General features: G+C 39.8%; 1 protein-coding gene and 1 long non-coding RNA gene across 2 annotated transcripts in view; one reads left to right on the forward strand and one right to left on the reverse strand.

Moving 5' to 3' along the window:
- On the forward strand, nucleotides 1-4,643 carry LOC137448183 (uncharacterized). The gene is made up of 3 exons (XR_010988991.1): nucleotides 1-1,269; nucleotides 3,788-3,902; nucleotides 4,562-4,643. It is a non-coding gene; the product is annotated as an uncharacterized lncRNA (long non-coding RNA).
- Nucleotides 4,201-24,400, reverse strand: part of KLHL7 (kelch like family member 7) — a 24,871-nt gene continuing 4,671 nt past the window's right edge. The window contains exons 3-11 of the mRNA XM_068152441.1: nucleotides 23,791-23,884; nucleotides 22,547-22,671; nucleotides 20,169-20,344; nucleotides 16,968-17,142; nucleotides 15,441-15,583; nucleotides 10,175-10,415; nucleotides 7,156-7,357; nucleotides 6,770-6,867; nucleotides 4,201-5,425 (exon numbers count right to left, since the gene is read on the reverse strand). Of these exons, the coding sequence (XP_068008542.1) occupies nucleotides 5,142-5,425; nucleotides 6,770-6,867; nucleotides 7,156-7,357; nucleotides 10,175-10,415; nucleotides 15,441-15,583; nucleotides 16,968-17,142; nucleotides 20,169-20,344; nucleotides 22,547-22,671; nucleotides 23,791-23,884 (1,538 nt within the window). The 3' untranslated portion in view covers nucleotides 4,201-5,141. The remainder of the gene's footprint in view (nucleotides 5,426-6,769; nucleotides 6,868-7,155; nucleotides 7,358-10,174; nucleotides 10,416-15,440; nucleotides 15,584-16,967; nucleotides 17,143-20,168; nucleotides 20,345-22,546; nucleotides 22,672-23,790; nucleotides 23,885-24,400) is intronic.

Raw genomic sequence — 24,400 nt, forward strand, 5'->3', positions numbered from 1 at the left:
ATGTGAGAGGTGGTTTGAGTGTGTGAGGCAAGGGCAGTAGCGGGGCAGAAGCTTGATACGGCACTAGCTGGAAGCACAAACCATGGTGGAGCTTTATCAGCACCCACCTGTGGTGTACAGCTCTGCTTGTGTTCTTGGGCTGGCTTGGAGACGCCTCAAACCAAAATTTGAGAAAGCTGAACTGCCTGAAGGCGGAGGGGTAAGTGACTCCCAAGTGAGAAGAGCATGGAGCTAGGCAGAGACTACAGGAGCCCTCTACCTCCAAACGTAATGGCTGCATGAACCCTTTAAATAAGAGGCAAAAGACAAGGCAACAGCAAGAGTTGTGCAGCGCATCTGCCTCTTAGTCTATTCAGTGTAGGCTGTGAATATCTCAAAACATTCTTTCTTTGGACAAAGCCTTTTTAGTGTAGTTTTTGCCCAGAATTTCACAGCACAGAACACAAAAGGGAACTTCAGCTTTTTGTTAATTCATTTCTGTCTGTAAATGGATGGCCATTATAAAATAACCAAGAAACGAGAAAACACACTGTTCAGAGGTTGATACCTGCAAGTTTATTATTATTGAAGGAAAATTAACTCCAACAGAAGCATTTAATTTCATCACTCAACCACAAAATAGTGTAGCACATGTATCAGAAAGTTACAAAACCATGCTATTTCAGAACAAAATTCCTAAAAACCCTGTAAAAAATTTAGAAGTTCTAATGGTGATGGCTTAAGAGGAATCTTTCCCAACAAACTTCAGATTGTTCCAGTTCTTCATCTGATAATTTGCCCTGTGGTGTAAATAACTTTTCTGAAGCAACATTGCTTGTGAATTCAGTGTTGATTGCCCATCAAATCCAAAAGGTGGCAGTGACAGAGTGACCCTGGTTCTTTAATTCAGATAGCTTTAAAACAATAAAAGTAGGTCCCAAACCAGGGAAGTATCTTTCAATAACTGCTTGATGCAGGTTTTCCTGAGCGCATTGGGCAAGGTGTTGATTCTGGGCCTGCTGATCTCAACACAGAGAGCCAAAATACAAACTGATAGACCAGATTGTGAGGAAGTGACCATGGCTGCAGGATGAGCCAACTGGCCCCCAATCTGCCGAGCCTGTGCCTTATTTATTGAGGAATTTGTGCATGGTATAATTCCTGTTCCTACTGCCTACCTGTTTTATCTTTATTTTAGCAGGTGGCTTTCTCCCCCATTGCCCTTCCCATCTGCTTCAAGGATACAGCATTTCATTATCTTCACTCTGATTCCTTCTCACATGATTTGAGGTACATCTCTTATCAACCCCCAGGGCTACTATGTAGACATGAAGGACATCTAAACATTTCATTACTACTCCCTTGGGTTTCCACAGCTTGAAGCAAAAATACAGCTGCTGTGTCCAACTTTGTATTAAGTTAGACCCTGATCACTTCTATCATGATGGCATGCACCTGTATCTATGAACTAAATGCTTTAAGGCTCTACTCTGCTCCCTGTAAAACTCTGCAGAAACACAAATATCTTACCCTTTACAGATTTTTTTTGTCTGTCAGTCACTGACCTGAACACCTCTTCAGGCTTGCATTCTCATCTTTTACCTATTTCAGTTAAGTGTTTTATGACTCTATTGATGTCTTTGCTTTGACCTCGTGTGTTCCCTCACCTTGGGACATTTAGTCTGTGCTAAAGCTCAAATCTCACTTCCTCACCTTCAGTGAGGAACTCATACCAAAGAGTGTGATACTCAGCCTGTAATGCACTTCATGTAGACTCACTCCACTTAAATCAACTTATTCTGTGTCTCCCTGATAATCCAATATTGACTTTAACTCAAGCATTCTTTTCTGACACATCTGGATTCACAAGTCTTTCTCGCCTTCTCCAGAACACCTAGGAGTTATATAGTCCAATTTTATTCAAACAATTTCTCTCCCACCTATCAACTTCAACACTTACCATTCATTTATATAAAGTCAGTGTAAGTGCAGTTAATACTTTGATATCTGCTCCAGTTTCTATGGAATATTTGCAAGGTCTCTCTCTGAAAAACAGCTATCATGCTTTAGAAATCTGGATAGCAAAAATTTAATGTCTGCATTTGCAGGACAGTTTGGTGGGATGTGTCTGTCTGAAAAGCTATAAAGCTGAGAAAAAATTAATTACTGAAGATTAATAATAATAAAAGTCAGGAACAGAAATATTTTACCTTTCATTTACACTTACCAAAGCTGCTCTTGACAGTGCATTTAAAGTTTTTGGCTGAAGCAGCCATTTTTTTTCCATTGATGGAAATAATTTATCTAAAAAGGTTGGGGAAGAAAAGTGTGTTTTTATTCTTGTTGAAGATTTAGAAAAGTTGAGTGATCTGACAGCTAAACTAGAAGATTTATACATTTGTTTTTAAGAAAATGAACTTTATTTTCCGGAGTCTTCAAGATGAGAAGCTGAACTTTTTGTCATCAACAAAATTCCTTTCACTTCTCTTGCTATTGTCCTTACATCAACTTTTTAACTTCACATAAGTTTGAAAGAAAATGCCCTGGGATGTTCCAAAGCTAAGTTCTATCAGTATCTGAATTAGGTGCTTAGGAAAACAACACCCCAAAACAAACCATGTACAAATAACGTTAGTTTGAAGTATAAGAGAGCAGTCTTTAGAATAAACCAAACCAGGTTGGAAGAGACCTTCAAGATCATCGTGTCCAACCCATCAACCACTCCAACCCACCCAAACAGCTAAGCCATGGCACCAAGCACCCCATCAGGTCTCCTCCTGAACACCTTCAATGACGGCGACTCCACCACCTCCCCGGGCAGCCCATTCCATAGCGCAATCACTCTCTCTGTATAGAACTTCTTCCTTGCTTTATTTCTGGCTTGTCCACTTCTGTGCTCACTCCTTAGGCTGAAGTCCTAAGAGCTGCCTCGGCTTCTTCCATATTATCAATAAAAACCCCAAACATCCCACTTTGAAAGCGCTGTAAGTCAGAGCACTAATAGCATCATCCTAAAGCATTTCACCTTACAGGTACGATCTTCCTGACCTGAAGTCAGCCTCTTTCTTCAGTGTGCTGCCACAGGTCACGGCACAGGACGCGCTCAGCAACGAACCGTACCTGTGCAAGTCAGGGAACAGCACCCAGTGTTGGGCCAAAGGCTGTTCCAGCCCCTCTGGCAGGAGGGCTGCGCTCCCGTCAGGCGCGGGCTTCTCTCGGCGGGGTGGCGGCAGAGCCCCGGCCGTGCCCAGCGCCAACACCGCGGCCAGTAACGCTGCGGCCGCAGTGGCCACCCCGAAGGGCCTAACGGCCGCCGCGCGCTGCCTCCCTGAGGGCTGTTCCGGCTGCCGCGGCGGGAAGAGCGTCCAGGGCTGCCGGCCGGTTCCCTTCGCCGCAGCGGCCGAAAGAGCTCTCATTATCGCTAGGCTGTGCCCCGGTGAGCGCTGAGAGTACACACGGCCCGGCGCCTTGCGGCCGTTTTCACTTCGGGCATCGAATTGTGCAGAGCAAGACTCGAGGGGAAAGAGCAGCCCCCGCGCTAGATAGACGCCAGCACTGTCACGGTGCGCGGCGGCGCAACGCCGCCCCTCAGGGTTGCCACCCAGAAGAGGGGCCAGGGCCGGGAACAAGCCGCTTGTCCCAGGTCCTTTCAGTAGTTTAAAAAGATGAACTCCATGTAATATACGTAGGGAAAAGTGCTTTCAGTTTTAAGGGAAGGTTAAAACAATAAAAAGGGGGGGGGGGGGGGGTGGGCAAAGTGCCTGTACAACCTAACAAGTGCACAATTCACTCTTTTTTTCCCTTTCAGTAGGCTAGAGCAGAGGCACATTCATTTCATGGCTCAGAAAAAGGGAAGAGAGAGAAAGCAGAGAGAGCGTGGAGGATTTGCATTAAGAAAGACTAAAAATCAACCCAAGGTACAGGTAAGAAAGTATCAAGGTAACTCAGAAATCTCACAGAAATAGATCTGGGGTTGAAAAATAATCACAAAGTTGAGGAAAAAGAAAAAAATATAAAGATATTAATGAATTAGCATGGGAGCAGAACAGCTGTACATACATAAACTCTATAATTTTCCAGAAGCTGAAAGATGTCAAGCTCTCAGTGTCAATACTGTGCATAAGCTGAACCTCTGTGCTGGAACAAATTTACTGTTGTGATGGCTGGAAACAGTTACAGAGCTATATGCTTATAAACCAGAGATTAATAACCATGTGCAACTTTAGAAGACATCTTATAAAGTATCTTTAATGACTTGGTTCATGCCATTTTATAAACAGTCAGTTCTGAGTAAATCAATACATTTGTTGTATTGACTTTGCTTTCCCATTCCCATCTTTGCTAATGGTTTTTCCACGCTATGTACAGTCTGATGCCTGGGAAGATATACTGAAAAATCAGTCCCAAGTGTCCAGCTTGCTAATTGTAGTGCACAATCACAGTGGGCTTTCCCCACCATCCTACCTCCTTGGTATAATAAAACAAAAAGTCTGTGAAAGCTCCCCCAAAATGGCATAGATGTCATTAGCCAAGTGTTCCTCTAATCTCTCTATATGGCCTAACTTTAAAAATTGCTATGCAGTCATGCAAGTGATGGAAAAGTCACTGGAGGAGAGCAGTTACCATCATCATCATCCCCGCCCTGGGATTCTTTATTATGCTGCTGTTCTTGCTCTTTCTTGATGGAAAGTCTTCATCGCATTCTAGTAAGATTTGTGCAGATAGGTACGAGAAAAACTTCTGCTCATTTCTCATGACCACCTGCATTTACTCACCTTTATTAAATGAAGAATCCCTGCAACTGAGCACAGTAAAGTGTCACCTAACTAGAAATCTTCATCAAATGCTTTGAGTTCTTTTAAATAAACTAGATTGGGTCTCATTCTTGACAAGGCCACACAGAGAATCCTTTTAAAGGAAGATGCCATATGAACTCAGCTATGCAAGTAGATTCTCAAAACACATCCCCATCTCTCAAAACAGACAAGAAAATGGGCACGACAAAATCCATGTTATATAATATGCTGTATATACACAACTTGAAAGACTGCATCTCAGTTTCTGTTTACTTGACATAAGATTCATTAAAACAAGGAAGCAAAGAACCAATGGCCATCTTTCCCCAAGTCCTTGAAGAATGTCTCAGCATTTCCTACAGGTCTTCAGGTCTCTAAAGTTTCTTCATTTGCCCCACAAGTGTCCACAACACAAATTAAACAACTTGTCACTGGGAAAGCACGGACTTTGGAGTTGGCTATCCACTTGTCTGTCTCGGTATTGTATTCAAGAATGTGCCCTAATCGACCAACACCCTGAAAGCCAGCCAGGACATAGACTACAGATCCCACAGCAGCACACTTCACGGTCACACCTTTCCATGGCATTGGAGACACCATCTTCCACTCATTCATCTTGATATCATAATATTCTACATTATCAAGGCCACCTACAAAGCAATGAGATAACTGCTTATTACATTATACATGATGGAACTGAACTAGAATATACAAATTATTCATTAAACTTAAGTCTTTATTTTCAAGGTTTTAATCTAAACAGAAATACTGGAATTAAAAAAATAAATCCAAAATACAATGTGGAAAAAGAGTCCCATGCTTCTAAGTGATTTGTTGATTTATGAATACCAAAAGACCAGACGTGAGAGGTGTTGTAACAAGCTTCACATTATACACTTTCTAGAGATGCTAACATGTTACTTTCTGAACAGAAGAACTAACAGTATTGAATTTCTTTCCCATTTGTGGCTACTGACAAAAACTCAAGAATCCCTGTACTGAAGGCATTTTGTTCTAGAGGATCACCAGTAGTACCTTTACCAAAACTGGTCATTTTCTGATAAAGAATCTCTCCCCATTCCAATGTTAGTATCATTGAAGTCTCAAAGCCTAAGACCCTTTGAAAAGGGTCAAGGGAATCAATTTGCTATTAGAGAATGGTAAATTGTGCCTAATATTTGCTTAATAAGAACACAAGCTAGTAATTATAGTATCTACAAACATTCTGTTATCTCTGTTTAACAGCTGTAAGAGCCACAATTTTCCACTTCCAGTTCTGAATTACTAGATTTGAGAGACAGAAACTTTTATTTAGTGTTAAGAGGTATGATTGTTTCACCCCAGACATAACTCTGCCCCATTATATCAAAACCAGGCAGGTTACAGAATATGAACAGCAAAACAATAACTTACTGCTTCAGTAGTACACACTTCTAAAAGTGAATACACCAAGAGTTGGAAAAATGGCTATAACCATTTGATGAAGTGTTTGCACACACACAAGAGCGGCTTCTACTGTATTTTTGCAATCAATCATGCTGGAATAGTTACAGTAGCTAGTTAAAATACAAGCTATATCCTGAGACAGCATTAATTGGAAGTAAACTATTCCAGTTACCATAAACAGTGATTAACACTCCTCCTAGCCAAGAGCTTTCCATTTTGAAAAGCACTTCAGAAAACCTGTATAATTAAATTATCCTGGGAAATAAACTATTACTCTTCTACTTTTAAAGATCAGGAGATGAGCAGGGTCATAAAGTACCTGCCCAGGACAGCAAGTCATATTTTAAAACTAAGGCAGTCAAAAGTTTTCACTTGTTCACCACTTAAAAATAGTTGACTAGCTTTAAATCTTTAAGCAACCATGCAACAGGACATGTATTATGGTTCTGCTCAGTTTTTTCAGCTAAGCAGATTAGGAGGAATTCATTTGGAAAAAGGCCTCCATAAAATCTTCTGTGACACCTAGAGAATGAGTAGAATTAACATACCTGAGCCGTTTTGTCCACCCACAGCAAATATTTTGTCCTTTACAAACACCAGCCCGTGGTTCTTCCTGGCTTCAATCATTGGACACAGCTCAGTCCACCTGGGGAAAAGAGAAAACCAAACTAGGAAAACTCCCTATTTTCTAGAAAAGAAGTACAAAATATACAAGTAAAAGTAAACATAACCTAGGATTAGGAAAAAGAAAGATAGAAGAAAGCTGCTTGAGAAAAAAATGCTTTTAAGTAACTACAAATAACTTACTACTGCTCAGCTCAGGAAAATTCCTTACCACATACAGTTCTTCCTATTCCTCTATACTTCAGTTATTTAGAGAGTGAGGAAAGCAAGAAAAGTGACCAAAAAGAATCAGACTTGCCACAATACTTACGTTTCAGTGGCTGGATTATAAACTTCACAGGAATTTAGGACTCTTCCAGAAACATTGTTTCCCAAGCTTCCTCCACATACATAAATGAGACCGTTTGCCTCTACCATTCCATGGCTGCATCGCTGAGTCAGCATGCTGGGCTTTGTGTGCCAGCTTTCTGTTCGTGTGTCATAGCACTCAAATAAATACAGTGCAGAATTTCCTTAAAAAAAATAGAAACCCACCAAAGTGGCATTAATGTTTATGGTTGGCTTTCAAGAGAAGTGTCTAACAGTAATTAACAAATTGATGCTTTATTTGTTAGTTGACAAAGGGAAAGCTGCTTTCCCACCTCCAAAAACAACTTGAAACTTGGGGCTGCTCAAAGTAGATACTTGTAATTCTTGACTGTTTTGTTCCAAAATATGCAACCATGTTTATAAAACAGCTATTTGCATTTAAAAACAAAAAAAAAAAAAAAAAAGAGGATTTGGGAAGAGGAGTGGGGTGGGGGATAGACACTGACCAGAGATACAACTAACTGGTCACACCTCCTGCTACTCTCACTTCTTGGAAATACACTGAAATTTCAGATGCATAGATGAAGCTAGCTTTATAAACTTGACAGGAGTCTTTTCTCCAAGCAATAGGACTTGCTAAATTCCTAGAAAATATGTTGCCTTTGGAATTCAATAGCTTATGTCATAACATAGTCCTGAATTACTAGCAACCACGAGGCAGCTGTCCCTCATCATTCTACCTTCTTGGAGACTGGCAGATACCTGTTTACTGGAAAGTGCAAGGTCTGTGTACTCCTCCCTCAAGGGCCAATAAAACTATTACTAAAAACCAATTTTCCTAATGAAGATAGAAGCTTAAAGACTTGTGCTCAGATAACTAGCCAAGCCATATCCAAAGCAGAGAAGGCCAAATACAACTTCCCCCCCAAAAAAACCCTAACAGGATCCTTCTCCCCCTTGTTTCAATATAGTCCCCTGTAATGGATAAAGGTGCTTCCCTGTGTTCCCCTTCCCTTGACTTTCTAGTTTAAAAAAATTAAGTGCTCTACCAGCACTCACTACCAGCTGGGGACTCAAACCCTTAAGACTGCTATACTTCCACACCCCAAATACAGACTTCTATAAACTGTGCAAGTTTACTCCCACTATGCAATTCTTGATAGTATGGAGAGCAGTACAGAGTAGGACAATTTTTTTTCCTTGATATAAATACACATGGTATTGATTTGAAGTTACATTCTCATCCATGAGAAGTACTGCAGAATTATCTTTAAATGTCTATTTTAAAACAACAAAAAAAAAAAAGAGGGTAAAAGCTTCCATTTGCAGTATGCTCTCAAAATAATGTTAAATATTGTTCCTGCACCTAAATGCAGTGGAAGAATTTAGTATGCTCAGCTTCCAAACTCTGCTGGCTGTTGCAAACAAAACACTTCTCCAATCAAATCAAAAAAGGGAAAGAAGCCCTGTTTTCTGTAATGGACTGGCACAATAATATGTCTGTCAAATGCTTCATTTGGTTCAAAAAAAAAAAAACCCCACACTGCAGCATTTTGTCCAACTAATGGTTTCCCATAACTGCTGGTTCCAGATTAGAAAGTACTAGACATAGGATAGACTTTTCCAAACAAGCTGTGCACACTGGATTCCAAGCAAAAGAAACTTTGTTATTAATTTTTAGCTTTAACTATTCCATCAGGAATGGTATTTATGGAAAGCAAAGTGAAACTGTACAGTGATGGAAACAGATTTAAAGGAAAATACCTACATTAAAAGTCTCACTTGTCATATTAAGTAATTGCAGTGTATTAGAGAAACTACACAGTTTGTACCATACTTCCTTACTAACTGACTTGTGGGAAATTTGGAACATCAATCTTCCTAGTCTTACGGGAAGCCTATTTCAAGGAATGGGAATGGTGCCATTTCACACGGATCACACTAGGTGGCGGTGAGGAGCTGTGGGATCTACTGCTACATTAAACCTCTGCAATTTTGCAAGTCAATCTAATATTACCTCAGTGGTACAACATCCCATTGACTTATCAATGGTAAGCCGATTATGACCTTTTCCCCTCTGTTCACCTCCCTCAGCAGCAAGGCAGAACTCAAAAGGATCTACTAGAAATTTTTTCCCTGGATCTAGGCTTTGGGATTTGTTTGGTTTGTGGGGTTTTGTTGTTGGCCTTGGTTTTCATTTTTTGTGTGTGTTTTTGCTGGAACACAGCTTTTTCTAAAGCTCTGTATTCTTACAGATATAGCATACCTACATGCCAAGTTTTGGTTTGCTGACAATGTATCTGACCAAAAAAAAGATGTTGCTGTAACAATGGCTTTAGTCACCCACTAGGCCTCTTGAGGAAAGAGTCAAAAAAACAACCTGACAACCTTAGTTTTTCACTATGTAATAAGATCTAAAGAAGGCAGCATCTCTCTTTATACTGAGGCAAAACAGAGTAAACTAACAGAGGATAACTTCTGTCATTTGACAGAAAAAGAGGACAAACTCCTTTACAGGGCCAGGTAGGATTTCACCACCAAAAGCAGTAGATTCAAAAGCTTCCTTTCAGTATTTCCCTTTAAGAAGCTCTTATTAGGCCTACCATATTTTGTGTACAAAGGAAGTCATTGTCAAAATGCAGCTATTTTGTTCATACATCGCAGGACATTTTAAACCATGCTGACTTCTGTGAATTTATAGAAGCAAGCCAAGAGCAAAGTGGGACTCTTAAAATATATTTGCTTGGCCCTAGTTAAGAGCTGCAGTGTACCTTATGCTCTATAGCTACTATAAATACAAAACATTTCGATCAGTGAAACCATTTAAAAATACAACAGAAAGATTGTTGGATTGTGGGGAGGATGCTATCCTAAATATGGAAGACAAGAGTCATTAGGCTAACACAGCAACGTGCAGTTTCTTTTCAACAGTCATGCAAAAACCAGGAAAGTTTGCAGGTATCTATCTTTGTGCTTTTTTTTTTTTTTTTGGTTTGGTTTAAAGATTTTTAGCGTCTTACCCACTTCTGAACCACCAGATGTATAAATTTTGCCCTCAGCAGCACAGGCTGCAAGGCTATCACGAGGTGTTGGAGGTCCTAGCTTGGAATACCAGCTATCCTTCACCACATTGTAGCAGTCCATTCGCTTTATAGGGAAGAGCTGGGAACCACCCAAAATATAAACTACGTTGTCCCAGAAGACACAAGCTGCATCCCTGCGCTTTTCAAAGGGACATCGGATGTCTGTCCAGCTGTAATCCTGCATTACAAAGAACAAGTAATGTCTAATAGATTATAACACTTACCTGCACAGCGAGTGTTTTCAAACAGAGCTTTTCACAGAGATTTAGATATGGTCAGTTTTAAAGCTCCTTTTCAAAACAAATATGAACACTGTTTATTGAAGGATACTCCTCAGGCGTACTCTTGAAAAATTCTCTTAGACACAGACATAGTTAGCTGCAATGAACCATGACATTATGAATTTCTATCTCCTTATTCCCTGCGTACAGCTGCCCTGAAAAACAGATGTGTTTTTATCCCCAACAGAACTGGCCTCCTGCTGCTATCATGTCAGAAACAATGCATGTGGATCAATACAGCAGGAGTGCATTTTCTTTTATAGGAATGGAAAGAGACATCTTACATACAGTAACAGATTATTTCTATTAGAAAAATAAATACAGAATGTACCAAGCAAAGGCAATGGAAAAAGGAGTAGATAATATCCAAATTGACAAGCAACTCAGTTAAAAAGCTCCGATACATACTTTATTACCATAACAACTAGAAGCTTATTTACAGAATTTACAAAACACAAATGATCTATAGCTATCCACAGTTGATAGCATGAGAAAGAGTAATGATCCATCACAAATACTGGCAGTCATGTTGCCCAGAAACTGATTTTGCGTGAATTGGCAAAATCAGTAAGTATAAAATATGGGTAATAATGCTCCCCAAAGCCTTAAGAACAAATTTGGCAATGGATGGCAGACCAGAACAGCATACAGCACAAGAAACACTTCTTAAGTAATAGCATCTCACATATTCCATGAGCATAGCTTGTGTCCTGTACTGAACAGCAAAGTATGGGACCTTAACTGTTATCTGTGCCACCTCAGGATGGTCTAGCTCAACCTGCTTAATGACCTTCATTGCAATGGTTCACACAAAATGTTACATTACATTTTCTTTGCGAGGACATACTCCAAACACCTTGGTCAATGAGGAAGAACAGTGACTCCTACATGGGGGTTCAAAGAAAGAGGCAGAGCGTGTTATAGTCCAAAACATCTTACAATCTTTTCTTGTAGCATCCCCCATATCAAGAAGAGCTGGCAGGTGCATGTGGCCCTTTATGGTGAGAAACAGGTCCTGGGACATCCTAGAAAGGAAAGCCATACTACAGCATGGCAAAATAAATAGCTGCATAAATCTTAAGAAAATGTCTTAGTGCATTGTGCAAGATCAATATATTTCCTAGTTTAAATTTCTGGCACTTGTACAAAAAAAACCTCAACAAACTGGTTTTTGTTTTTTTCCTTTACCTTTATAAAGGGCTGCAATCTGACTCACTTTTATGGGTTTGGTTCTTATCTACTATTTCATCCACACCTTTATCAAATGAAAAGCCATAACCTGAGCATACTCAGCAGTATCCTTCTCTTTCAGCAGGAAGCAATTTAAGTCACTTTGTTGTAATGCTCTTCAGTGTTTATCTGCAGCACATAGAACTGTTTCAATTTATGCATTTTACACATTTAAGAAACATGCAGAAGAGTTGATTTATGCTGTAAACAAGATCCACATGACCATAGGCAGTGGCAAGCCTCATTTCTTGGGGGGCTGAGTAGGGAAAGAAAGGCCAAGATATGGCAACACTTTCCCTGCTGCTCTGTTTTCAACAAATTATGATGCAGGACATCAGAGGCAGAAGTTGTACCTTTGTATTTAATAGTGTTTGAAAGCTTTCCTCTTTCATTAATTTAATCACTTAAACTACATCTGAATCTCCAAGCAGCCACAAGACCCTGTGACAAGAGTGGCACACATCATTGTGTTTTTCCTTGTTTTCAGTTGATACCTCCTCTTCCAAGTTTGTCACAGAAAACAGCAGACATCTGTTATGGACAACCTCCCCACTAATAGCTTATTGACTACAGCTCTGTGTCCTCATAAAAGATATGCTGGTTCTCATTTATCAAGAAACAGTGATGTCAGGCATCTGTTACCTTTTACTTGCCATTGCTGGTTTGCACTGGGAAAACTTCCAGTCATTTCTCGTCACTAGAGACAGCAGTTTCAAAAGAGTAAACACATTGCTGCCTCAGGATCCCATAAAGCCATGTATAATATTTTAGCAAGAACTTGTAAAACAAAAAGGTGGTTTCCACAAGTCAGGGGGAAAAAAAAGGCTTTCAAAAAAAACCCCAAACCATTCTGTGGAAAATTCAACAAGAAAATGCTTCCCACCACCATTAACAGGACATGCAGGATCTTAGTAGTGTTCTGAAACATCTCTACTCAAAATAGTGCCAGATTGCTCCACAAGTTTTACGTCCATCTGCATCTGTCCTGTTGCATCATTTTGCTCTCTCGGTGAGGTACATGCATCAATAGAAATACCAGTTACAGGGCAACAAAGGCAAAAAAGTATAGGTTTAAAGTAATACTGCTAGCAGTCTCAACACACAGTATTCAATCCATTCTTATTTAGAGAACTTTCTGACAACAAGGAAATGAAAATCAACATTAGAAACCAAATTAGAATGCAAAGCAACCAGTGAAAATTAAAGTGTTTGCACTAGTTTTATAGTGCTAGAATTGTTGAAATTGGTATCACAACTGAGAAATTCTTTTCAATAGTAGCATAGCATTTGTTTTTGAACTGTTTGGAGTTTCTCTCTTTTTAAGCTGACATAAGAATTTAAGGTATTGAATTTAATTAAAATCAGAAGCGAAGGACTAAGTCACTATTCCATCAGTTCAACAGACCAACTCAATTTCAATTCTTTTGCAAAGTTCTAACCTTGCAAGAGTAGCTACACAAACTTTCTCTGCTCTATGGCACTCCCATCATCTTTTGATGGTTAAAGTCACTTAAGCACCGGAGCCTTACTTCTCTCACATATTTGGCATGCACATGATGCTAATCAAGCAGGGGTTCTGATCCTCGAGCAAAACACCCAGAAAAAGACCTTTAAACAGCTTAAGAGTTGGAAATGAAGGAAGTGAAAGCTATTTAACATACAAGACAGGCTAGCTAAGAATACCTAAGAAAGCATAAGCACTAGGAAAGCATTCAAAGACGACATGCTTTTAAGAATCAGTATTTCTAGTTAGCTACTTTGTGCTTTCTACTCCTGCCCCTTCCCCCCATTAATCCACATGCAAGGCCATAAAGCTTGATCAGTTCTGCAAAATTTCTTCCATTATACTTAGTCTATTAAAAGAGCTATTTTACCCTATGCTTTATAGACAGTTATATAAACACATTTTTTTTTACCACAAAACAGATTCCTTTGTAATACTGTAGTTTAGGTCTGACTTAAGATCATTTAACTACATGCATAAAATTTTCCTTTCAGTTTCCGTTGCCTTTTGCTGCAACTCAACATACACTGAGATTAATGTTTTTGAAACAAGTTTTCATAACATACATAGTGACAAGTATGTGGGGGGCAGTATATTAGTTTCTACAGAGTGATGAAGCAATAATCCCCATCTTTCGAGTTCTGACTATCAGTGACATTAGGCACTTACAGAATTTAACCTCTCAGGTTAGTACAGAGACCCCATGCACACTATGCTGTTATTACCAAAGCCAATTAAGGACTGGGACAGTAAGACTCAAAGCAAGTTTCCATCCTGCCTAAAAGTCATCTTTGTTCCAACATAAGTAACTAGAGATTATAGAGAAAGCAACCTTGATCTGATTCCCCTCAGAAAGGTCAGAGCATATTGGGTGAATTGTTAACTTGTTAAAATGCCAAAAGCAAGTAATTGTTTGAAAATAATTAATATCCCAATCAAAGACTTCTCAGCTCAGACTTTGGAAAAGAAGGAATTATCTGCCCTGTTCCCTTCACCTCCTCATCCCCAGACGGAGTATTGCTTTCTTACTTGAGTACGCATATGGAAGAAAAAAAGTGGTAATCATTCAAGAATTTGGAATTCCCAATACAAATACATATGAAATATCTCAAACTGCATCAGCAGAGCTAGCAGGTTTTTAGCCAGATTAGAGCAGCACTCACAGAAGGCAACTTCAATTTTATCTTATGTAAGGGAATGTGAATGATGAGTTCAAAAACATATCCCAAGGGCTCTTCATTCCAAATTAGATTTGACAGGGCTCACACTGACTACAAAGTTCACACAGATAACACAAAACTGTGTGAAACTGTAATAAGCATTTAATATGATGAGTTAGAACAACCAGAACTTCAAGAGGATATTATATCTGTGTGACTTCATAACCTGGAGAGCCCTGATGTTTACATAGCAGGTTTTTTTCTGCATTACTGCATGTTCCTGTCTGGTAAAACAGAATATGGATAACCCTTTTGCATGCAGCTGATATTTCTGTATCATCTAGTCTGCATTGCCACACCATTCCTGTAGCATCATTTTTCAGAAAACACAGAAAAACTTCAGGCAAAGCTTGCTTGCTCTAAATTTGTTGTAGAAACTTGCTCTTTTCCACTGACAGAACACTTGGCTCGTAATTCTCCTCCTTATACTACTCTTAAGAGCTAACAAAATAGTGAACTCTTGGTATTTAAAAGTGATTATTTATAATAAAAGCACTGCAAATCCACCTTACACACTAAAACTAGGTTCTACACTAGCATACAGGCCCATAATGCAACTTGTACTAAAGAGAAGCTGCTTAGAGTTATTCTCTGAACACATACATGCACACACATGCATACAGACTTTCATATTCCTAACCAATTACTTGGTATTTTGGTGACCTTTTAATTAATTCCAGCTGTGGGACACATATACCAATCAAATCTCAACTCAGATGGATTTATCAGGACTCCATATCTAGCTGCTAATAAGCAAACATAGTAATTCTGTTAATAATTACATCTAGATACACAAATGTGAACATACCTAATTACCCACACTCTTCCAACCGGACACCCAAAAGGCAGGGAACGCATCCTACCTATAACCATTTTGTAGACCATTACATCTCAGTTGATGACATCAGTAAATAAAACATGTAAGATTACAAACAGTGAACCTTAATGCATTCTGAGGTAACGATTACCTTTGGGTTAAAATATCTGCAGGACTGGGGCTGTGAGCCTCCAAACAGAGCAATGCGATAATCGTGCTTTTTCCTTCTTGGCCGCGTACCTTCCACTAACTCTTCTCTGTCTTCTGGGGAAAGCAGATGGTATCGCATCCCACCTGCAAGGAAGACAACCACCATTTGCAGATCCAGCATAGCTCATGAATGAAAAGGGATGTTTTAGAGGCAGGGATGAGGGGAGAGGGAAGGGAGAGATAAGGGGGAAAGCAAGTTTCTAGATTACACCTGTACAATTTCATTTAAAAATGAGGAATGTGCAGCAACACATCCAGATTTAGACTCCATTTCAAATCACCTGCTCCAAATGAAGACAGGACATGGTATATAGTTATACTTGATATGTAACATGTATAACATGTTACATGCTGACTGATTGACCTGGTCACTTATTAAAACAAGCAACTAAATAAGAAAACCCAAAGAAAAGAAATGGGTGAACTGGGAGGGTAAAGAGGACAATATTCAAAGGGATTTGAATGCAATGAGAAGTCAACCATGCCTGCGTTCTCACCCTCCAGTTTCTGATTAACAAGGACAGCATACTCTACCTCATGAGAACCCCTCATTTTTGTTCTTAGCTTGACAATGCAAACTATCAGTTAAAATTGGTATAAGACTATAGGCATTCTCCTACAAAAAGTTCCAAAGAATGCAAAAATCATTGCAAGTCACTAAAACCAGACAAAAAACCTTCAGTTCTTAAACAACTGCATCCAAAACTCCATGTCATACAAGTAGTACAACTGAAATGTTAATGGTCAGCAAATACTTACCAACATACAGGTTAATTTGAAACTTGCTCATTGAGACTGAAGGAGAATGGTTGTGTACTGTTTTTTAGTTCTATGCTAAAATGAAGTCAACTAGTTAACTGTTAAGGAAATGAAAAAAATCTTTCCAGAATGTTTGTCAACATCTAAGCTTTTCTTTCCTAGAAGATGAAATCTTACAAATAGTGTCTAAAAGCAGAAGAAAAACTTGTCCCCCATCTTATCTGTGCTTTCAAGAAGGAATGTACCTGTCTGCAGGCTCAATGGTCAGCATATATTAGAGGAAAAAAAATAGCTTAATGTATGCTTAACATTCTAATTTGCTTAGAAGCCTGAAATCATTTGAATTTTTTTTACATAGAAATATTAATTCACTTAGGAATGTGAACAATATTTGATCTATTGTGCCTGTCCCAAAGGCACAACCACACTTCCAATTACCCTAACAACTCACGGACAAAATCTCCATTCCAGTACTTGTCATGGAGTTCATGTCATTTGCTAGGAGAAAAGAAATTAAAGTCACACTCTGTTACATAAACTGAGTTTTATTTACATTATCATCTGTTAATTCAATGAAATACAGCACCCCTGAGGGAACACAGTCAAATTCATGCCAAAAACGTTGTCAGAATGCTTTAAAAACCAATTTTCCAAAAGCAGTTTTTCAGTTATACAGAACACAAAAGATTTTTGCTAGAGTTCAACTTACTGATCACCATTTTAAGGCATTCTGGGTTATCCTGAATAAGTGGTTCAGCCTGAACTGTTTTACTCAAGAAGTTCTTTGATATAAGAGGAAATCGGACTTTAGCAAGAATATCGACCATGTACGGCTGGCGATTTGGCTCATCGTACTTCAGCCATCTGACTGCTGCATCATAAACCTTAAACAAGAGAAGGAAAGAAAAGAATGAGGTACATCACCACATAGTGAGACAAATAATTAAACCTCAGTGCTCCAAATTGATTCTTCTGCCCGTTAGATGTTAATTTATTCTAATTTTACTATGTGGGGATCCATCACTGTCTTCCAAAAAAACCCCAAACAAATACACCAGCCAAGCCCCCCAAAAGCCAACGAGCAAACGTGAAGCAAAGCAAATGCACAAGCACAGCATAAAATCCATCTACAAATGTGTTTTCAAAAAAAACAACCCACAAACCACCAAACAACCTACCAAAAACATTACTTCTGCTGTTTAACCTTTTTCTCCTCCAAATGGGAAGCATAAATCTGCAATGTATTGGTTTTACTACAGTGGGTAACCCCTGCTCCAGGTTAAGTCTAATATGCTTTGAGTTCTGTGCCATAACACAGATACTTCACCAAAAATGTTGAAGTAGCATCTACTTGATATAGACCCCTCAGCTGATAAACTGCTGCTGTTACCGAACAGTGTTGTGGATCCAAATACATTGCTGCTATTAAGTCTTAGGGGATCATTTCTATTAAAGTTTAACTGCAGACTACCATAAATTTACCATTCTGAGAATATCCTGTCTCCTTTGAAGGAAAAGATAATCTGTTTTCTTAGGGGACAGGGAGGACAGAACAGGGAAGGTAATCAAGAAGTCTGATTTCTGATTGTTCTCTAGGTCAGGAATGAAACAAAAAAAAAATCCCCTGCTATTTATATACTAAGATACCTCCATGGTGCTCTCAGGCATAACAATTTACATATTGTGCTGCCACTTCAGTCAACAATATCATTACAAGTGAGAACACCCTCAGTACACACTCCTGTAGCTGAAACTGATCACAACGATCAGTGACGAGTGCTGAAGACGTAATGCAGAAAGACATTTAACAGCAGATTCAGTGTTACCTGAAGCACTGCTAAACCACCTCAGCTATAATCCTGTAAAATGACCAGGGAGCAAGGGACAGCAAAGAAATACAGAAAATATTTAAAGCTCAGTTTCATCAGCTAAGGAATTTCAACAGAATGACTAAGACAGGAACACTCTCTCTTCATCAACAGAAGCATTACTTGCACAAAGGAAAAATAAAGGACAACTATTAAAGCTACCTTCCTTTCCTTCCCCCCGCCCCATTGTAAATATACTTTAGAACATTACAAAACTTAGAATCTGTCAACTCTAGCAGTACTCCTGAGAACTAAGATTCCCATGGGAAAATAACCAAACATTGGTGAGGAGAATTGTAAACATGGCTCAAGTGACTTGCACGTGGGCTGTGGAAAAACATAACATGCTAATTGTTGCTTAGTTTTGTGTACTTGACAAGAACATCATCTGTGTTTAGATAACTCAGGGACACTTTATCAAACATCCCCTAGATTCCTGCCATGCTGTGGGAAAGATCAAAACACAGTGGAAAAACATAACATGCAAAAATCCTTGACACAGGTGCCAAAGCTTTTTCACTGTAGCAATGACAGAGTTCTACGGTGCCTGTGTTCCATCTTTTGTGCCGCTGCCAAGTGCTGTCTCTGAGATCCTCCAGTTAATGAAGTAACAGGAATAAATCCACCCTTTTCATTTCATCTGTGGTTTTCTGGTTGTTCCTCTCTCCTGCCTGGGTCAGCCCACATATCATCAGCAAAATTCTACAGTGTCATGCCTCACACTGCCACTTCCCTACAGGAATGTTAATAATGCCATACTGCCTACACAAAATTCCTACAACTGCTGCCAAGTTAAAGCATGCCATCCTACCTTACCAGCAGAACTGAAACTAATTCCCAAGCGTCGTTCTAGCAGCAAGCCAAACAGTATTTCCACCTTTGAGAATGTTACCTTGTAACCTGAACTTTTTCACCATGTGGCAAGAATGTTGAACTGTGACATAACTCATGTTTATACTTGTAACTATCCAACTATCATAGTCAACCACCTGATACTATCCCTCATTCTTAGTAACTCTTATTTTCATTGAAGTTTGGTACTGCCACAGATACATTGAAGTAAAAAACATTCATTCTGTAAAAGCTAAACTTCGGTCAGGAAAATACCCACTTCCAAGTGGATACACTCAGCATCTTGGCTCTGAGATCCCTCTGTTGTACTTCAAAGGTATGAGTCAAGATGACAAACTCAAATTACCTAGTTCAAGCACCAGAACAGCATAGCTAAGAAGGTGAGATCTCAGTTTGTTTTCAACAGATTTGACTAAGAAGCTACAAGCAGTACTCAGCAGCTACAGCCACCCTGCAACAGCCTTTGGGCTGAAGTGCTGACACCTATACTCTATTTTCCAGCAGTGGGGAGAACAGGATGGAAAGCAACCATTCAGGGCAGTGCTATGAGCTGGATCAGGCCTTAGAAATGGCACAGCTGTGAATGTAGTTTCTATCACAGGTTACAACTTCCAATTGAGTGAAACTCCAGGCTCCTTTCAACCACCTAGACTGTGTATACTTTAGACCTTCCAACAATCCATCACTGTCAATACATCTAGTGTTTTGTTGATCTGGCTTCCAGATTCCTCCGTAACCCAAGACTAAATTGTGTTTGTGTATACTTCCATGAGAACCAACTACTGTCTGAAATGGGTTGCAACCACACTCAGGTAAAGACCTAACAGCCATTGCAGAGCAGTTTGCTTACCACTCTGAAGTGGTGAACTTTCACCAAAAGCACATGACCCCAGTCTATGAGCCACCAATATAATACATTAAACTTCATTCAGCTCACACACTATGGAATTAGAAGCCCTATAGCTATGTAAAGGGAACTGGTTTGCTTAGACCCTTTATGTCTTCTTATTTTGCTGAAACAACACATAACCACACTTCATTCATTAGTACTGGGTTTTAACCAAGTTGGGGTGCACAGTTTACAATTTGGCAAGCACTGTAGGACCATCAAAAGTTATCAGTTCTTGATTAAAGAAAATAAAATAATAATAGCGAAGTTAAATGCTCTAGATAGGAAACAGGGATCTCACCTGGTCCTCTGCCCTCACTGTCAGTGTATCTTGGTTCAAGAGATGAGTCACACGTTTAACATCAAGCTGAAGAAACTCATCTGTCTTGTAAACTTCAGTGAAATGCTGATGGATAAAGTCATCTGCAGTGGCTTTCAGCTCTGGACAGTCTAGGCATTCTGCTAACACACTTATACCTATAAAACAAATGTTTAAAACCCCTTCTAAACTTGAACTGCAATAACATTTAATATATTAAAATAGAATAAAATTGCTGTAATTTCACTGATACTTGCAATCCCATTTTAGTATTGATTACCATGCTTTATTTTCTCCCCATTAAAACACATGCTGTCATAATTCAACTGCAACTCAAGACAAATTAAGATAAGCACAAGCTGCTGATCCCTATACCTAGTAAACTAGAGAGTCAGACCTCATTGTATTAAGAATCTCTTCATCAGTATTTCCTCACTGTCTCCTTCCCCATTATGAAGATAACAGTATCTTAACCAGGTTTGAGACATCACCTGCCTAAACATGAGCCAGCAGTGTGCCCAGGTGGCCAAAAAGGCCAGTGGCACTATTAGGAATAGTGTGGCCAGCAGGAGCAGGGAAGTCATTGTGCCCCCGTACTCTGCATTGGTTAGGCTGCACCTCGAGTACTGTGTACAGTTCTGGGCCCTTCAGTTTAAGAAGGACATCAAAACACTTGAACGTGTCCAGAGAAGGGCAACAAGGCTGGGGAGAGGCCTTGAGCAGAATAGAATAGAGGAGGCTCAGGGGTGACCTCATTGCTGTCTACGACTACCTGAAGGGTGGTTGTAGCCAGGGAGGGGTTGGTCTCTTCTCCCAGGCAACCAGCACCAGAACAAGGGGACACAGTCTCAAGCTGTGCCAGGGGAAGTTTAGGCTTGAGGTGAGGAGAAAGTTCTTCACCGAGAGAGTCGTTTGTCATTGGAATGTGCTGCCCAGGGAGGTGGTGGAGTCGCCGTCCCTGGAGGTGTTCAAGAGGGTATTGGACATGGCACTTGGTGCCATGGTCTTGTCATGAGGTCTGTGGTGACAGGTTGGACTCTATGATCCTCGAGGTCTCTTCCAACCTTAGTGATACTGTGATATTCCAATAACAAATTCTAACCAGAACAGCTTGGGAAACTGTATCCAATGTTATGGTCTTCCCTGACCAGCTCATGCCCAATTTCCTTCAAGTCACAGTGAACTGAGATTTCTCTATACACAGAGCAGGGTCAACTGCAGACCAACACACACAAAAAAAAGGTCAACTTGATGCTTTTGCATGGCCAGAAGGTTAACATAAAGGTATAAAAAGCAACTGCTACTGAGAAACACCATTTCCAACCTTCCCATTAGAAGCCAGCTACACACAGAACTTTTCAACAGCAGCTTTTGCTCATCATGCTACAGTTGTCTTCCTTTTGCAGGTCAGATTGCAAGAGGGGTAGAAGCCACTTACCAACCTACAGGCTGCAACTAGACTGAGCTGCTCCAAGTACTACAAAGATAAAATCTGAATAGATAACCTATGGCAATTTCAAGAGATTCAAAATAAGCCACAATTTTTCAAATAGACTTTTAAAAGAAACAAAATCCAAGATACTGTGGACTTGCCCATGAGCCTGCACAGAACACATTTCATCTTGTAAACAACACTAAAAAAAAAAATGTTCTAATCTTTATCTCCCTTTTTGTTACAAAGTGGCCCCAAAACAAGCTCTATGTGCCATTTTCCTTAGAAGGTAATATCTATCTTTCAGCAGTTGTTTTGGTCACAGCTGAATCTTTGTAACTCAGATAATCCACAAAACATTTCTAGTGATTACATAAACACCTAACATCACTAGGAGAATTACATGGCAAGTGTCAGTAAGAAACCCTATGAACAAATGTACCTTTTATCTCTGGTTAAATCAAGCAGGCCAAATGTTAAGCATGAAGTAGCATTCGGTTCTATTTGTTTAATTTTTTCTGCAACACTTTACATTAGAACTACAGAAGACATTTAACATTTCAACCAAAATTAAGAGCAACTAAAACCAAAAGCAACCTAAACTTATCCTGTTCATTCTCGTAGAAGATACACTAGTTTTGTAGAAATGGCAGCTCTGTCAAATTTGGTCCCCAAGTACAGCAACAACAGGAAGCTCCACCTCCTAAGCAGCTGAGGTTCTCCAAACAAGAAGCTCCAGGGTGCTGTTAAGCCGGGATGAGACCTAACATAATCAGTGTGTGCAAAGGACAGCAGTTTAGACTCACAGTAGCATTACTTTCACGTGACTGGACTTAGATAAATGCTACTGTCTTTTAGACAGTATTTGTTTTTCAGGAGCAGCAAAGCTAAAAACCAAACAGTAAACTTAAGTCCGCATTTCTCTTACCAAGGCAATTGGAAGCATCGACTTGTTCTTTTAAGAAGTCCACACACATCTTTTTCACAGGTTCAATTTGATATTGGTTTGCTGCATCTAGTAAAGACTGGACATTATTGCTGTTAACTGAGATTCTGCAAAACAGGAGGTATAAGATTAACATCACCAAAATTACACACTTTGTTTAGTTAAAAAGGCAACTTGCACCAATTCACACAGATGACTAGATTGTTTCCCTGATATTTACCACACAGTCTGAAGACATAGCCCCCCTTCATCACTTTTCCAAATTGCTTTCACATGCTCTGCTTTACCAAGGAAGGGCAAAGAGTCCTGAATTCTGAAGAACAAGCCTCCAAAGCAGGCCCTCTGCTGTGGCCTTGCTCTGTGTCATTAGCCACTTTCACCACACAGAAAATGAACAGAACCTTCTCCTGGCACTCTCCTACACCCAAACAGGCATCAGCAAAGTCAGCCTAATTGCACCATCAGGACTGCTCTAACTGAAATAGTTCACAGTGCACAAGCAGAACCATCAGCCTGACAGTGCTTCAAGACAAGGTGCAGGCCCCACAGACAAAGGCACAGGCAGCAGGGGAGGCAAATATGGTTGGAGTGCTGGCACTGACTCTCTTACCACTGATGGATTATACATGAAGATTCCTGTCACAGAAAGGAGAAAGCCTTCCTAAAGAGAGTTAATCCCATTAACACAAAGATAAAAGCCCTGCCATCTGTCCTGAGAGCTGATTAAGAAGTAGTGTTTACAATCCTAGTCATCTGCATCAGCCCTGTTTGAGGCAAAAAGAAAAACAGCAACACACACGGACAACCCGAGATAGGAGGAAATGCTCTTCACAGAACGGTTATACACCTTGCTTTTCCTGAGATGAAGGTGTAACTCCTGGAAATGGTTCTGAGTGATAAAGAGAAACCCTGCTGATGCCAATAAGGGTCTGAGTTTCAGAAAAATAAGAAGCATCATTTGCTTCCAGCACTGCAGCCAAAAGCTTGCAGTGCTTTGAATTGCTTTATGGAGACAACTATGGTTCTTTTTAGTCTGTTGGGCTTCCTACCAATTAATAGGGAAAGGGAAGAAGGATGGAAAGTCTAGTCACATCAGGCTTGAAAAACAGTAAAAAACTGTAGTGGTAACCAAACTGGTGAATCATAAAAGCACTATTTTAAGATTGTATCATTTACAATTGGCAGGCTCCCTAGAAAAAAATATCAGTTTTATATAACAAAACTACCTTGCAGTATAAGCAAACTCCACAAGCTGCTCAATAATGTCAGGTTCTGCATCTTTTAGCTCCACTTCAAAGGATTTTGATTCAAGCATATTTGCTGCAAATAGATTAAAACACACACTATATCAATGAGCCATTCTGCAGGACATTTTGCAAACAGCAGAAATTAAAGTGATTATACAAAGTGATTATATACAGTTGATGCTGTTTGCCCAGGATGACTAACAGGTCAAGCAAGAAAGGAGGCAGTGGGACAGACAAGATAATTGGTGTGCGTGTATCAGAGAAATTATGATGAACTGCCTTAAATAGAAAAGGTCATAAATGATGTTGAGTGCAGTGCAGACTGCCACATGAACACTACCAGAAGCAGAATGCAAAGGCTGCACTGTCAAAAGCTGTTTACATGTTCAAGCTGGTAACAAGAGACAGCTCTGAGGTCCCCAAACACAGCACTAGGTTTGCCCAGAGACAGTTACAAGCTGACCACTGGAAGGCATGGTTATTTTACTTCTACTCAACTTTAATGTGTATGTTACAGCACAGTAATTTTACACTTCATGGGTTAAGGCACACAAAAGTAAGACAGATAATACGTAACTGGATTTGCAAA

This window comes from Melanerpes formicivorus, unplaced genomic scaffold (assembly GCF_026170545.1).
Source record: "Melanerpes formicivorus ecotype bairdi unplaced genomic scaffold, bMelFor1.0.p_v2 SCAF_23, whole genome shotgun sequence".
Taxonomy (NCBI): Eukaryota; Metazoa; Chordata; class Aves; order Piciformes; family Picidae; genus Melanerpes; species Melanerpes formicivorus.